Source organism: Oncorhynchus tshawytscha, linkage group LG06, assembly GCF_018296145.1.
Source record: "Oncorhynchus tshawytscha isolate Ot180627B linkage group LG06, Otsh_v2.0, whole genome shotgun sequence".
Lineage (NCBI taxonomy): Eukaryota > Metazoa > Chordata > Actinopteri > Salmoniformes > Salmonidae > Oncorhynchus > Oncorhynchus tshawytscha.
Genome location: NC_056434.1, coordinates 17,306,706 through 17,322,152, shown reverse-complemented (window position 1 = coordinate 17,322,152; position 15,447 = coordinate 17,306,706). Strand labels below are relative to the sequence as shown.

At 43.1% G+C, this 15,447-nt stretch overlaps 1 protein-coding gene across 3 annotated transcripts in view; it reads right to left on the bottom strand.

The window, feature by feature from the left end:
* LOC112252156 (KN motif and ankyrin repeat domain-containing protein 3) overlaps positions 1–15,447 on the bottom strand; it is a 36,169-nt gene continuing 20,722 nt past the window's right edge. For all 3 annotated transcript variants that reach the window (XM_024423145.2, XM_024423146.2, XM_024423147.2), the window contains exons 2-11: positions 12,561–12,649; positions 10,550–12,424; positions 10,290–10,392; positions 9,907–10,146; positions 6,056–6,146; positions 5,570–5,789; positions 5,234–5,376; positions 4,931–5,131; positions 1,150–1,248; positions 1–798 (exon numbers count right to left, since the gene is read on the bottom strand). In XM_024423145.2, coding sequence (XP_024278913.1) covers positions 739–798; positions 1,150–1,248; positions 4,931–5,131; positions 5,234–5,376; positions 5,570–5,789; positions 6,056–6,146; positions 9,907–10,146; positions 10,290–10,392; positions 10,550–12,424; positions 12,561–12,597 — 3,069 coding nt within the window. In that variant the 5' untranslated portion in view covers positions 12,598–12,649 and the 3' untranslated portion in view covers positions 1–738. The remainder of the gene's footprint in view (positions 799–1,149; positions 1,249–4,930; positions 5,132–5,233; positions 5,377–5,569; positions 5,790–6,055; positions 6,147–9,906; positions 10,147–10,289; positions 10,393–10,549; positions 12,425–12,560; positions 12,650–15,447) is intronic.

The following is a 15,447-nucleotide window of genomic DNA, read 5'->3' as shown; positions in this document are numbered from 1 at the left end:
TTATGTAAATATATGTTTATTTTTTTTACATGAAAATAGATACATGAATATACAAGGCATAGACAGTTAGTGCAAACTTGGAACTATTTTGGCATGAAGATTGAGAAGACTACTACTCCAGTCTCATTTTCAGTTAATTTATCACCTGATTTACTTAACAAAAGAAACATATAAATAGGTGGTCCAGGTGTTCTCTATTGTTACTACAAGCAAGGGGGGAGGCCGATGACATCAGAGGGCACCATCAGACCAACCCGTCAAATGGCCTACTCCATGAAGTTTGCACTTGTGTCTAAAAAACACTAATTTGCTCAAAACATATTTTTTTGTACCCTTAAGTGTGTGTACATTACTGTATTTATACGTGGGATATTGTTTTTCAACAGGAAAAGTATTTTTTTTTAAATAGCTGGAGTGCGCCTTTAAAAGGGGGAGGGGAACTCAAACTAAACACAATCAATGAGTGCAAATATATGTGAGGTCTGCTTTACTGTATCATAGAAAAATATGCTGCAGACCTTGACCTAGTCAGAAATGTTGCAAATGCAGATAATTGGCTTATATAATAACGGTTTAAGGCATTTATTGAAAAAATTATATTATATTAACAATACAAATAAATGAATGACGTATGCCATTATATAAATACATATATTTACGTAGACAGCGGTAGTATTGCAGTGGCGCATTTTCAATGCTCAAGTCCAGTTATGTTTGTTTTTCCATATTGGTGGCCCATTACTCCGCAGCAGGCCATGTCTTTTGAGGACTAGTGGGGCTTCGAGACTTGGTTGTCCCCTGAAAGAAATATACCAACGTTTTCAGCCTGATAGTAATAAAACAGGGCAAAAATCACAATGAACAGTAATAAACTGGAGGGGAAAAATACATGGTGCTTTATAGAATGTGCTCTATGGGTCACTACTGCTACACATGTCAAGACAGGATCTTTCAACTAGCAGCCAACATACCACACCCAAACTAAACATTGGAGTGTAGCTGAAGCGCTAAAATTACACACTTCAAATAGTAGCAACATTGCGCATGACACAGATATGTTGTGAGTGCAAAATATACTGGATTCATGGTCTAACTGGCTGTTTGTCATATAAAAAAAGGCAGGCCTCCAGACCAGTCTGGGGAACTCACAGCTGTCTGGGCTTTGGCGTAGTTCATGTGGGCGTAAAGCAGCACAGCTGTGTCATTGTGAGAGGCCTCCAGGGCGATGGACAGAGCATTACTGCCGTCCTAGAGAGGGAGGAACACGAAAGGGAGAGCAGGCTTAGCTATAAATCCTCTGAGGATACACATAGCACTCCTGCACATTCATAGCCACAACACACAGTTTAGGAAGATTAATAAGCTATATGCCAGAACGTAATTACAAATCATTTGTAGACGCAAATTGACTTGAAAATCTATGGCAAGACCTGAAAACGGTTGTCTAGCAATAATCAACAACCAATTTGATAGAGCTTGAAGAATTTTGAAAAGAATAATGGGCAAATGTTGCACAATCCATGCATGGAAAGCTCTCAAGAGACATAACCAGAAAGACTCAAAGCTGTAATCGCTGACAAAGATACTTCAACAAAGTATTGAGGTGTGTGAATACTTTGACATTTCTGTATTTAATTTCCCAAAATTTCTAAAAATATGTTTTCACTTTGTAATTATGAGGTATTGTGTGTAGATGGGTGAAATTTATTTTTATTTAATCCATTTTGAATTCAGGCTGTAAAGAAACAAAATGAGGAATAAGTCAAGGGGTATGAATACTTTCTGATTAGAGTATTCAACCCCCTGAGTCAATAGATATTAGAATCACCTTTGGGAGCGATTACAGCGGTGAGTCCTTCTCTAAGAGCTTGGCACACCTTGATTGTACAATATTTGCACATTATTCTATTTTGACATTTTCAAGCTCTGTCAACTTGGTTGTTGATCATTGCTAGACAGCCATTATCAAGTCTTGCCATAGATTTTCAAGCTGATTTAAGTCAAAACTGTAACTAGGCCACTCAGAAACATTCAGTGTTGACTTGGTAAGCAACTCCAGTGTGTATTTGGCCTTGTGTTTTAGGTTATTGTCCTGCTGAAAGGTGACTTTGTCTCCCAGTGTCTGTTGGAAAGCAGACTGAACCAGATTTTCCTCTAGCATTTTGCCTGTGCTTAGCTCTACTCCATTTCTTTTTATCCTAAAAACTTCCTAGTCCTTGCCAATGACAAGCATTATTCATAACATGATGCAGCCACCACCATACTTGAAAATATGAAGAATAGTGCTCAGTGATGTGTTGGATTTGTCCAAACATAACACTTTGTATTCAGGACATAACGTTAATTTCTTTGCCACATTTTTTGCAGTTTTACTTTAGTGCCTAATTGCAAACAGGACGCATGTTTTGGAATATTTTTTATTCTGTACAGGCTTCCTTCTTTTCACTCTCATTTAAATTGGTATTGTGGAGTAACTACAATGTTGTTCATCGTCAGTTTTCTCCTATCACATCCACTCTGTAACTGTTTTAAAATCCCCATTGGCCTCATGCCTGTATCTTTGTAGTGACTGGGTGTATTGATACACCATCCAAAGTGTAATTAATAACTTCACCCTGCTTAAAGGGATATTCAATGTCTGATTTTTTTTTTACCCATCTACCAATAGGTGCCCTTCTTTCCCTGGTCTTGAGGGTTGAATCTGTGTTTGACATTCACTGCTCAAATTAAGGTTTTTACAGATAATTGTATGGGTGGGGTACAGAGATGAGGTAGTCATTCAAAACCTGGTTAAACACTATTAATTGCACACAGAGTGAGTCCATGCAACTTATTATGTTAAGTTATTTGAGCTTACCATTAAAAAGGGGTTAAATACTTAACATTTCTGCTTTTCATTTTATTTTAGTACTTTTACCACTTTCTCTTCCCAATACAAGTCTTGTCCCATCACTGCAAGTCCCCTACGGACTTGGGAGAGGAAAAGGTCGAGAGCCATGCGTCCTCCGAAACACGACCCTGCCAAGCCGCACTGCTTCTTAACACACTGCTCGCTTAGCATGGAAGCCATCCGCACAAATGTGTCTGAGGAAACATCGACCAACAGGCAACCGAGGTCAAGGAGTCACTAGAGCACGATGGGACAAGGAAATCTCGGCCAGCCAAACCCTCACCTAACCTGGACGACGCTGGGCCAATTGTGCGCCACCTCATGGGTCTCCCGGTCACGGCTGGCTGTGACACATATTGGGATCAAACCCGGGTCTGCTGTGACGCTTCAAGCACTACAATGCAGTGCCTTAGACCACTGCGCCACTCGGGAGGCCATCTGCTTTTCATTTGTTATTAATTTGACAACATTTCTAAAAACATGATTCCACTTTGACATTATGGGGTCTGTAATCCAATGACACAAAATCTCAATGTAATCCATTTTAAATTCAGGCTGTAACACCATTTTTGCGGGGGAAAGTCAAGGTGTGTGAATACTTTCTGAAGGCACAGTATATATATATATATATATATATATATATATTATCCTCAGAAAACTTGGGGCACCAAATAAAATCACCTGCGAGCCAAATTTGGCCAATAAAATGACACACCCAAATCTAACTGCCTGTAGCTCAGGAGGTAAGGATATGTATATTCTTGAAACCATTTGAAAGGAAACACGTTGAAGTTTGTGGAGAATATAACACATCACATCTGGTAAAAGATAACACAAAGAAAAAAAACACGTTTTTTAAATATGTTTTTTGTTCCATCATCTTTCAAATGCAAGAGAATGGCCACAATGTATTATTCCAGCCCAGGCGCAATTGAGATTTTGGCCACTAGATGGCAGCAGTGTGTGTAAAGCTTTAGACTGATTAAATGAACCATTGCATTTCTGTTCAAGATTTTGTATCAAGACTGCCCAAATGTGCCTAATTGGCTTATTAATACATTTTCAAGTTCATAACTGCACTCTCCTCAAACAATAGTATGGTATTCTTTCACTATAATAGCTACTGTAAATTGGACAGTGCAGTTAGATTAACACGAATTTAAACTTTCTGCCAATATCAGATGTCCTGGTAAAAAAATGTTTTACATACAACCTCTTGCTAATCGCATTAACCTACGTTAGCTCAACCGTCCCACGGGGGACCCACCGATCCTGTAGAGGTTTTAAACTGCTGGGCCGGTGTGGGTCTTCTAGGCAGCTAAGTAACACACCAACTAAGTGAAGCTGGAACCAGGCTGGAACGAAACCCTGCACCCACACTGGCTCTTTATGTCGTCCCCCCCCCCCTCGCTCTAGGTTACACACAGGCAAAGGGTTAACCCACATCTCTGTCTGTCTCCCAGTCCTCAACAATTAGCTGTCTCCAACTGTCACAGAGTTGGGAAAAAAAGCATGTTCCCAAATACTTTCCCAGCCCCTCTCAGTCCAGCTGTGTCCTACTGAAACCCAATCCATGTGCTACACGGCTAACACATTTTCCCCCAGATATGAGTCTGGACTGGAGGTTCAAAGTAGTCTGAGAAAAATGTATTGTAAAGTCATACTGTAGAAAAACACTTGGTGTATAGATTCTAAAATTATTCTCTCTTATTGTGAAAATAAAAGTGTTCATACAAACAAGAATTTATCAAATAAATAAATTGAGTATGTGTTTTTGTATTCACTTCTTGGGTGCATCTCAATAATATATTGTGGTTTCCTCCTCTGCTCTCCTGTCCTTCATCTGCAGCTCTGATGTTAAGATGGGAAATATGGCTAAAGCCTATCAGAGCACTTGCTTAGTTTTTTCAGTTCATTGTGAAACAGAAATGAAGTAGAGGATGAGGAAAGTGGACAGGAAGAGAAAGCCAGGTAAGCATATCAAGACACACTCTGTGAGTGTACAGGGTAAACAGACAGACAGACAGCAAAGGAACTCACATTGTCCACAATGGAGATGTCACAGCCCGGCTGGTCCAGGAGCAGCGAGACAATCTCGGCGCGGCCATGCTCGCTGGCGCACATGAGCGCCGTGGAGCCCTCGTCATCCTGCACATTCACGTCAGCCCCGCAGTCCAGCAATGCCCGCACCATCTCCTGCCGTCCGTGGCTAACAGCTAGCATCAGCCCCGTCTGGCCAGCCTAAACACAACTTAGCCCAGTTAGCATAGTGTTAGAGAAACACACATAAGCAGTATTGACAGAGGGGATAGAGTGGATGTGAAGTGATTGAGAAGGACTTGCCTGGCTGGCCTTGGCGTTGACGTTGCCCTGACTAAAGAGCTTCCTGACCACCACCATGTCATCCTCCTCTTTCACAGCTGAGAGGGCCGCCAGCATGATCGCAGTGTAGCCTGCCTTGTTCTGCTTATCTACACAACACATGCCTGCACACACACACACACACCTTGTTGAAACCCCAGGGTATGGCATAACTAATGTGAGTTTATGCCTGTAGTTAAACTATAAATAACCAAACTTCTGCATATTCATTATAATAGGCCCTCTTCACTAAGGTCATAAACCTTGACCCTAACACAACTTCCCAAAGATAAGTGAAGACTCCTCACTCCAACTAACCTGTGTCCAGCAGTAGCCCCACCACGGTGAAGTTGGAGTGGGAGACGCTGTAGTGCAAGGCTGTGTTGCCATTGCCATCGGTAATGTTGACGACGTGGGCCAGCAAGGCAGAGGAGACTTCTGTGAAGGCCATCAGGTAGTCTGAGACACGGGGCTGCTGGGCCAGCTTGGCACTGGAGATGCGGAACCATTCCAGCTGCACAGTGTGAGTGCTGGAGATCTATAGGACAAGACAAGGGAGAAGAAGAGAGGATGTGGGATAAGATCAAGGATGGAATACTACTACATAAAGGTTATCATACTAATATCATTATAAACACTTCAAGTCATGGAACTTTAAAATATCACTCTTAATACTGAGAGGGAACACTTGAGAGATTATGTGCATTTTGGAAAAAAACTAACCGGAAATTAAAGATTAAACCGGGAATTTAAGATTTCCAGGATATTATCAAACAGAGAAATTAGAGGCATGCTGAAACTCACCACTTCTTTACTCTTCAGTGTTTTGACATCATCATTCAGATGGTTCTTCAAAATGAGACAAGCTTCACGCATTTTTGCACTCAGCTCAAACCTAGGACAAAGGATTACTGCAATTAGATGTGAAAGTTATCTATGGGTCGTGACAAACGGGGATCTAACACTTGTGCAGTTAGCCAATGGATGAGGCTCCTATAAAAAGTATTCAACTCATTTTTGTAAACATCTTGGCTATAATTGCTCGGCAATATTATACAGATGCATAGCTTCACAGATGATAATGTTGCGAAATAACTTTGAGATATTCTGACCGTTAATTCAGGACTGATTTGCTCCCATTACTTATTTGGCATTTATGCTAACTTTTAAAAATTCAGGCTACCTATAGGCTACAAACCAAAATAAAGGATTCAAGTTTTACTACCAACAGACTTCTTTCAAGGAAAGCAAACTATCAACAAAATATGAAAATTCTGTTAATTATCCCTTTAAAATTATGTTGAATCTCATTTACATTTTTTCAGGAAGTATTCACACGCCTTGACTTTTTCCAGATTTTGTTGTTGTACAGCCTGATTTTTTTTGTCATTGTCCTACACCCAATACCCCGTTAATGTCAAAGTGGAATTATCTTTTTCAAAATTTTAACAAATTAATAAAAACATTTAAAAAAGCTGAAATGTCTTGAGTCAATATGTATTTGTTATGGCAAGCCTAAATAAGTTCAGGAGTAAAAATGTGCTTAACAAGTCACATAAGTTGCATGGACTCACTCTGTGTGCAATAATAGTGTTTATGATTTTTTAAATCTCTGTACCACACATACAATTATCTGAAATGCAGAGCAATGAATTTCAAACAGATTTAACCACAAAGACCAGGGAGGTTTTCTTGCATTAGCAGGAACCCAGGGCCAACCGCACCAGCATATGGTCTCACAAGGGGTCTGAGGATCTCATCTCGATACCTAATGTTAGTCAGGCTACCTCTGGCGAGCACATGGAGGGCTGTGCGGCCCCTCCAAAGAAATGCCACCCCACACCATGACTGACCCACTGCCAAACCGGTCATGCGGTAGGATGTTGCAGTCAGCAGAACGTTCTCCACGGCGTCTCCAGACTCTGTCACGTCTATCACATGTGCTCAGTGTGAACCTGCTTTCATCTGTGAAGAGCACAGGGCGCCAGTGGCGAATTTGCCAATCTTGGTGTTCTCTGGCAAATGCCAAACATCCTGCACGGTGTTGGGCTGTAAGCACAACCCCCACCTGTGGACGTCGGGCCCTCATACCACCCTCATGGAGTCTGTTTCTGACCGTTTGAACAGACACATGCACATTTGTGGCCTGCTGGAGGTAATTTTGCAGGGCTCTGGCAGTGCTCCTCCTGCTCCTCCTTGCACAAAGGTTGAGGTAGCGGTCCTGCTGCTGGGTTGTTGCCCTCCTACGTCCTCCTGATGTACTGGCCTGTCTCCTGGTAGCGCATCCATGCTCTGGACACTACGCTGACAGACACAGCAAACCTTCTTGCCACAGCTCGCATTGATGTGCCATCCTGGATGAGCTGCACCACCTGAGCCACTTGTGTGCGTTGTAGACTCCGTCTCATGCTACCACTAGAGTGAAAGCACCGCCAGCATTCAAAAGTGACCAAAACATCAGCCAGGAAGCATAGGAACTGAGAAGTGGTCTGTAGTCACCATCTGCAGAACCACTCCTTTATTGGGGGTGTCTTGCTAATTGCCTATAATTTCCACCTGTTGTCTATTCCATTTGCACAACAGCATGTGAAATGTATTGTCTATCAGTGTTGCTTCCTAAGTGGACAGTTTGATTTCACAGAAGTGTGATTGACTTGGATTTACATTGTGTTGTTGAAGTGTTCCCTTTATTTTTTTGAGCAGTGTATTTTCAAGCATAGTGGTAGTTGCATCATGATATGGGTATGTTTGTAATAGTTGAGGAAAACCTGGTTCAGTCTGCTTTCCATCAGACACCGGGAGACGAACAGTGCATGGGTAAAATGACCGAGGAAGCCAATCCAGAACAAAAAAAGCCATATTTACAACCTATGTGTTGTGATAATTGCATTGTTTGCTCTATAACCTGTTAGTTCATATGCCTTGACATCGTGATATATAGGCCTAAGAAGACACAGTGGCAGAATAAATTCAACCACACATTAATTCAACCACACAAGCAAGATAATGTTTCCGACATTTCGGACTATTAAACAACTATTGATTTAGAACCATGGAGATTTACCGCAAGTCGCAAAGAAAACAGGAGCTGCCGCCACTATTCCAGCACCATTTCAACTTCAACAACATCTAATCACCTATGCTTAGTCTAATACAGTGACAACTAAAATATACCAAAAAAGATTTAGTCAAATCAACATTAGCTAAATATGACGTGGATATCCATGGTATAGAGTTGTGCTAAAAAAACATGTTGACTCACCCCACTTGTAGAGAAATGCCACCCTCCTCATTCATGTTGCCTAAACGGTGTATGACTCTGTCATACAGTACCCACTTTTAGTTTTGGTTGTCCTAGGCTACCTGGCTAAAATACTTGCTCGCTAGCTTCCTTTCATGGGCAACCAGGCCAACTAGTTAACATTAGCATACTACATCTAGAATTTCCATCTTCTCAGGCCAGGGGCACAATGTATGAATTTATGGTTGGATCATAATCATCGTTCTAATTATTGGCCAGTACGGAAAATGTATTAAAACCACCAGTCCAAATCCCTACCGATGGCTAATTTAGGAAAGGGATGATTTTAGTTAGCTAGCTAGCCACCGGAGGACAACAACACAACGAGACGCAACAATTCAAGTTTTTGTCTGTCAATAATGAAGTTTGGCTTGTGACGGGATTGGCCTCTAGCCAAATCTAAACTGGCTTCCCTTGACACCTTTTTTTGGTATGCCAGGACCATTCACAGCTGAGCTCACTGATTTTATCTCAACGCCGATTGTCTATTTATTTGTTCATTTTTATATCATGGGAGACCAAACACTCGCTGGCTTACCTTGTATTTAATGCTATGGGCGGCAACAATGTCATACTATTTCTGACCAGACAGCATCAGATAGACACGTGACATACTGAGACAGAGGGGCGCTGTTTTGTTCGCTCGGATGCTTTCTCCAGTGAGATACATTCAGCCTCTGCAAATTGAAGGAAATTTATGAAACACAGAGAGACAATTGTTTTTCTTTTTTCTTGGTACATTTTTTGGGATAGCCTGGTTTCTCTTAGCATTCATGATTACATGCCACTGGAGATTAATTCACCTTTCAGCAGGACAATAATCTAAAACACAAGGCCTAAACTACACTGGAGTTGCTTACCAAGAAGACAGTGAATGTTCCTGAGTGGCCAAGTTACAGTTTTGACTTAAATCTGCTTGACAATCTATGGCAAGACCTGAAAATGGTTGTCTAGCCATGATCAACAACCAATTTGTCAGAGCTTTAAGAATTTGCTAAAGAATAATGGGAAAATATTGCACAATCCAGGTGTGGAAAGCTCTAAGAGATTTATCCAGATAGACTCACAGCTGTAATCGCTGCCAAAAGTGATTCTACTGTATTGACTCAGGGAGTTGAATCCTTATCTAATCAAGATATTAGTGTTTTATTTCATTTTTTTTTTTACAAATGTTAGAATTTTTCTTCCACTTTGACATGACAGAGTATTTTGTGTAGATCGTTGAAAAAAGAATAATAAAATGCAATCCCTTTGAATCCCACTTTGTCAAGGGATCAAGGGATGTGAATACTTTCTGAAGGCACTGTATCTGCCACCACTGACTTCTATGAGCTGTAGCCATAATCAAGCATACTTCTCTTTCACTTTATCTGGAATCTCCTCAGTGGCTCCAGTCCCTGCTGCTAAGGCCACATCATCACTATCGGTGTCATCCATATTCATGCTCCTCTCCTCATCGGAGGTCTCCTCCAGAGCGGCCACTGCATCTTCATCATCACTACCGTCTGAGCAATCACCTACTTCACTGCCACCTGAGGAACTCCCCTCTTCCTCATCATCATCCTCCTCCTCTTCACTAGATGTCGACTCATACCTGGACAGAAGCACATGTCTAGTTAGTTATCTTTAAGATTGGTCATAATTTCCTTTGAATATGGCCCGTGTAATGGTAATATTGTCAGTGTAATGTTAATATGTGCTATTTGACACATTCATTGATGGCAAAGCACCACTTACCCCCCGTTGAGAATGCCAACAAACTGCAAGCTTTTCTTGCCGCTGCTGCGTGATTCACTGGAACTACTCCCATCCTTCTTCTTCATGATTGATTTCAACATACCTGTGGCCACAACGGATATGGCGAGTGACCCAACCAGTATGCTAGTACATTGAATTCTATATTACTTTTATACCTGCTTTATTAGTGTGGGGGAATCATTTATCTTCTATATGAAGTACTATTGTATAACAGTTAAATAAATATACTTGGCACTCACTTCCAACCGTTGTTGCAGTTGTTGGAGTGCTGGGCGCCATTTCCTCCTCTTTCACTCCCTTTCCTTTGGGTAAACTGACCGTCTCCTTGCCAGGGTTGACCTTGTACTCCGCAATGGTCGTCTGTCTCCTCTTCAGCGCAGTGACTGGAGCTTTCTGCTCTATGTCCTCCTCCATGTACAGATTCTCCCATTGACTTCCAGTGCTGACCAGTACTACTGGGGTTGATTCCGCTTCTGCAGGGATCTCCACAGAGTCAGTCTGAGTGCTCTGGTCGTAATATCTGGCTCTCAAATCCTCACCTACACATGCGTCAACCACCTCAGGACAACAGGAGACTGCGACATTCTGTGAAGCTGGTGCGGACATTGTAGAGGCTTCAGTCCCCACTTGGGCATGGGCAGAGTCTGGTTTGACAAGGACCCCCTTTTCGGACGTTGCCTTGGACTTCCTTTCATTCTCCTGGGCTTTGAGCACCGCCAGGACCTCGTCAGCCTGGCCAAGTCGCCCCTCCAGAACCGAGATGGACTCCTGCTGGAACTTGATGTTGTCCTGTAGGGTGTCGATCTCTCTCTGGGCATCGCTGCTTAGGCCCAGCTGGGATTCCATCACCCAAACTGAGGCCTCCTCTGTCTCCACTACAGCCTGCACCCCCTCCTCGCGGATGGCCGGCGCCTCCGTGGCCATTCCTTTCTCGCAGACGTCCATCTGCAGCGTGCCCTCTGAGGCGTCCTTGGTGCCCAGGCTGTAGTAGAAGACCCCAGCATCCAGCAACATGTCGTCCCCGATGGCCACAGACTTCTTTTCCGGAACTTTCTCAGAACGTGCTCCATCTTTTTCTGTCTTGCCTTCGAACTTCTCTGTCAGCTTTCTGAGGTCCCCTAATTTACTGGGACTCTTTGGACATCTGGGACTCTTAGGGGATAAAATAGGACGTTCCTGACTCTGTGTGCCTGCGTCCAACGTGGTGGTACTAGTACTGCTGACTACTGTTGTAGCCTGTTGTTGGGCCACCAAGGTCTTCTTCTCCTGCAGTGCCAGTAGGAGCATGTCTTTCTCAGCCTGTAGCTTGGCCACCTCTCTTTCCAGCACTGGGACACCCTTTACTCGCTCCTCCATCTCCTTCAGTTGCTTCAGGGCAGTGGCCATCTGTTCTCTCACCGTCTGCAGTTGGCTGGGGGGCAGAGTAGCCATTCCGGTGCTAGAGGCCGGGGTGCTCTTACCGGAGGTGTGGGGACTGGGTCTGTGCAGGCTACTCTGAGATGGGCTGGGAGAGGCAGAGGACAGGTGCAAGAGCTGTTCATCCACGCTGGCTGCTGCACTAGCTGGGGTGACATGGGTAGGGGCAGTCCTGGGGTTTTGCTTTGGTGGGTCTGAGAGCTGGAAACGGGTGCCATTTTGGTGCTGATGGCTCTGCTCCTGCTGCAGTCTCAGGCTGGTCTCCAGGAGGGTCCTCTCTACTCTGGAGTTACGTAATGGAGGTGGTGGTGGCACTTTGGCGCCAGCAGAGAGAGGAGGGCTGAGGACAGATAGCGAGGACAGGGGTTGCCCCTCACTGGGAGCAGAGCCAATGCGATTCCGTGGGGGCGGGGGAGGGGGCACTCGACCATCTTCGCTGGCGGGCGAGGAGAGGGACTCTGTGGAGGTCCAGCCGCTGGCGCGTCCCCCCACACTCGGGCTCCGCTGGGAGACTTTGACCCCCTGGGATGATCTGCGGGAGTTTACGGGTGCCCGTCGGACGTGGTGGCCGCTTTCTATTTCCTCCACATACTTGAGGAAGTCCAGGTCCAGCTGGAAGCCATACGGTGTCTGGACCGAATAAGAGCCCTGTTGATCCGCCTCTTCCCGACTGGAGTATAGAAACGGTGCGCCCAGATCTGCAAGCCGCAATAAAACATTATAATAACAGGTAGCAATTAGACTATGTCCATAATTTGTTACCACATAATGACTTGGTAAATACCAGCTGGAACTGAACGTCTAATGAAAAGAATAGAGGTGAAATGTGCTTACCAGGCAGCTTTGGGTTGACCTGCACAGACTGAGTCATAGTTGTGGACTGACACCTTTCAGCAGAAGCCCCCAGAGAATCTACTCACAACCTGGGCAGAGAATGGACACAGAGACTCAGATACCTGTGTACTGTATGTGTGTTTCTGAGGATAGTTTTCAGACCCCTTGACTTTTTACACATTTTGTTATGTTACAGCCTTATTCTAAAAAGGAAATATCACATTTACATAAGTATTCAGTTTGGCACACCTGTATTTGGGGAGTTTCTCCCATTCTTCTCTGCAGATCCTCTCAAGTTCTGTACAGGTTGGATGGGGAGCATCGCTACACAGCAATTTTCAGGTCTCTCCAGAGTTGTTCGATCGGGTTCAAGTCCAGGCTCTGGCTGGGCAACTCAAGGACATTCAGAGACTTGTCCCGAAGCCACTCGTGTGTTGTTTTGGCTGTGTGCTTAGGGTCGGAGCAGGTTTTCATCAAGGATCTCTCTGTACTTTGCTCCGTTCGTCTTTCCCTCAATCCTGACTAGTCTCCCTGTCACTGCCGCTGAAAAACATCCCCACAGCATGATGCTGCCACCACCATGCTTCACCTTATGGATGGTGCCAGGTTTGCTCCAGATGTGACGCTTGGCATTCAGGCTCTTTTGGAGAGTTTCTCCCATTCTTCTCTGCAGATCCTCTCAAGTTCTGTACAGTTTGGATAGGGAGCGTCGCTGCACAGCTATTTTCAGGTCTCTCCAGAGATGTTTGATCGGGTTCAAGTCCAGGCTCTGGCTGGGCCACTCAAGGACATTCAGAGACTTGTCCCGAAGCCACTCGTGCATTGTCTTGGCTGTGTGCTTAGGGTCGGAGCAGGTTTTCATCAAGGATCTCTCTATACTTTGTTCCGTTTATCTTTCCCTCCATCCTGACTAGTCTCCCAGTCAATGCCGCTGAAAAACATCCCCACAGCATGACGCTGCCACCACCATGCTTCACCTTAGGGATGGTGCCAGGTTTCCTCCAGACGTGACGCTTGGCATTCAGGCCAAAGATCTCAATCTTAATTTCACCATACCAAAGAATCTTGTTTCTCATGGTCTGAGAGTCTTTAGGATAATCAATGGAAAAATGATGCACCTGAGCTCAATTTCAAGTCTCATAGCAAAGTGTCTCAATACTTATGTAAATAAGGTATTTCTGTTTTGTTTTTTAATTATTTGCAACCATTTCTAAAAAACAGTTTTTGCTTTGTCATTATGGGGTTTTGTATGTAGATTGATGATGAAAATGTTTTATTTCATCAATTTAAGAATAGGGCTGTAATGTAACAAAATGTGGAAAAAGTCAAGGGGTCTGAATACTTTCCGAATGCAATGTACATATGTAGGATCTTAATTTGATCAAGTTTTCTATAGCAGGAAAATAATCCTGAAGCAACAGGAAATGTAAATTATTATGTGGATTATAATTATTTATTTTTTTAGGGGTTGATACATTTTTGGTAAGGGTATATCAAGTCTGAAATTTCAAAGTGGAAATGATACATTTCAGAAGCATTTTTAAACCTCAAATACACTCCTGCAACAGGGTGATCAAATTAAGACCAACATCTCTATGTATTTTTCATGTGTTTCCCAGAGGTAAAGAGAGCATGAAGCTTAAAATTATACTATTCAGACCGTTGCAGCTTGATGCTTTCGAATGATGGTGAAAATTAACTGCAGCAATTCCTTCTCATTCAAGATGAAGCCTTGCCATAAACTGCCTATGAAGCTCTTACTGTAAGGAGACCTGAAGACCTTCATATGTGACTCGTTTCAGGAAACTAGGCGTATGTCGCACGTTACTACTTCACAGGAGAGGCATTTGAAAGCAAACACATTATTTTTTTATAAAAATGCATTTTTGGCAGAAATGCCTTCTGGAACATGTGAACTTTCATGTGACTTAAAAACAAACGTGTACGCTATCTGTAAATATGAACAAACATTTTCATAAACCTAGTTGGTTTGGCTACGAAAAAAAGACAGGAACCTTCCCACTAGATATGATTGCTTCTGTCTATAACAATAGCTGCTCAGTATGTGTAGGTAATCCTTTCTAAAGAGGCTTTTTTGAAAGATATCACAAAGAACTGTGATAATGTTGCTAATGCTCTCCACTCTCCACTTCATGGAGGACCGAGTTTTGAATTCAATGGAATGCCCGGTGGAAGCTGAGTATGATAGCTAAGGAGTTGGAGAAAATTCTGGCATTTGATTGCAAATAACATGGAGGGAGTCTAGAAAAGAACACACTGTTGTATAAAACACCTGTCTCCGGATTACATTGTCAAAATAAGGGCAACCACGGCATCCATGACAGAGAGGGAGAAGCATTCATCCACGTATACGGTAAGAGAGTCTAGCTAGCTACATTTTCAGATATTATACGTTTCTAATGTTGTCAGAAAGCTGTTTACATTCCAAGTTAAAGCGTACTGTTAGCTAGCTAGCTAATGTTACGTGTATGATCTGTGTAGCAATATTATTATTTTTTAGAGCCATTTGCATATCCTACCAATCATTGACTTCAGTGATGTCATTTACAAAATAGCCTCCAACACTCTACTCAGCAAACTGGATGCAGTCTATCACAGTTCCATCCGTTTTGTCACCAAAGCCCCATATACTACCCACCACTGTGACCTGTATGCTCTTGTTGGCTGGTCCTCGCTACAGTCATAGCCAAAAATGTTGAAAATGACACAAATATGAATTTTCACAAAGTCTGCTGCCTCAGTTCGTATGATGGCAATTTGCATATACTCGAGAAAGATATGAAGAGTGATCAGATGAATTGCAATTAATTGCAAAGTCCCGCTTTGTCATGTTAATTAACTGAATCCCCAAAAACATTTCCACTGC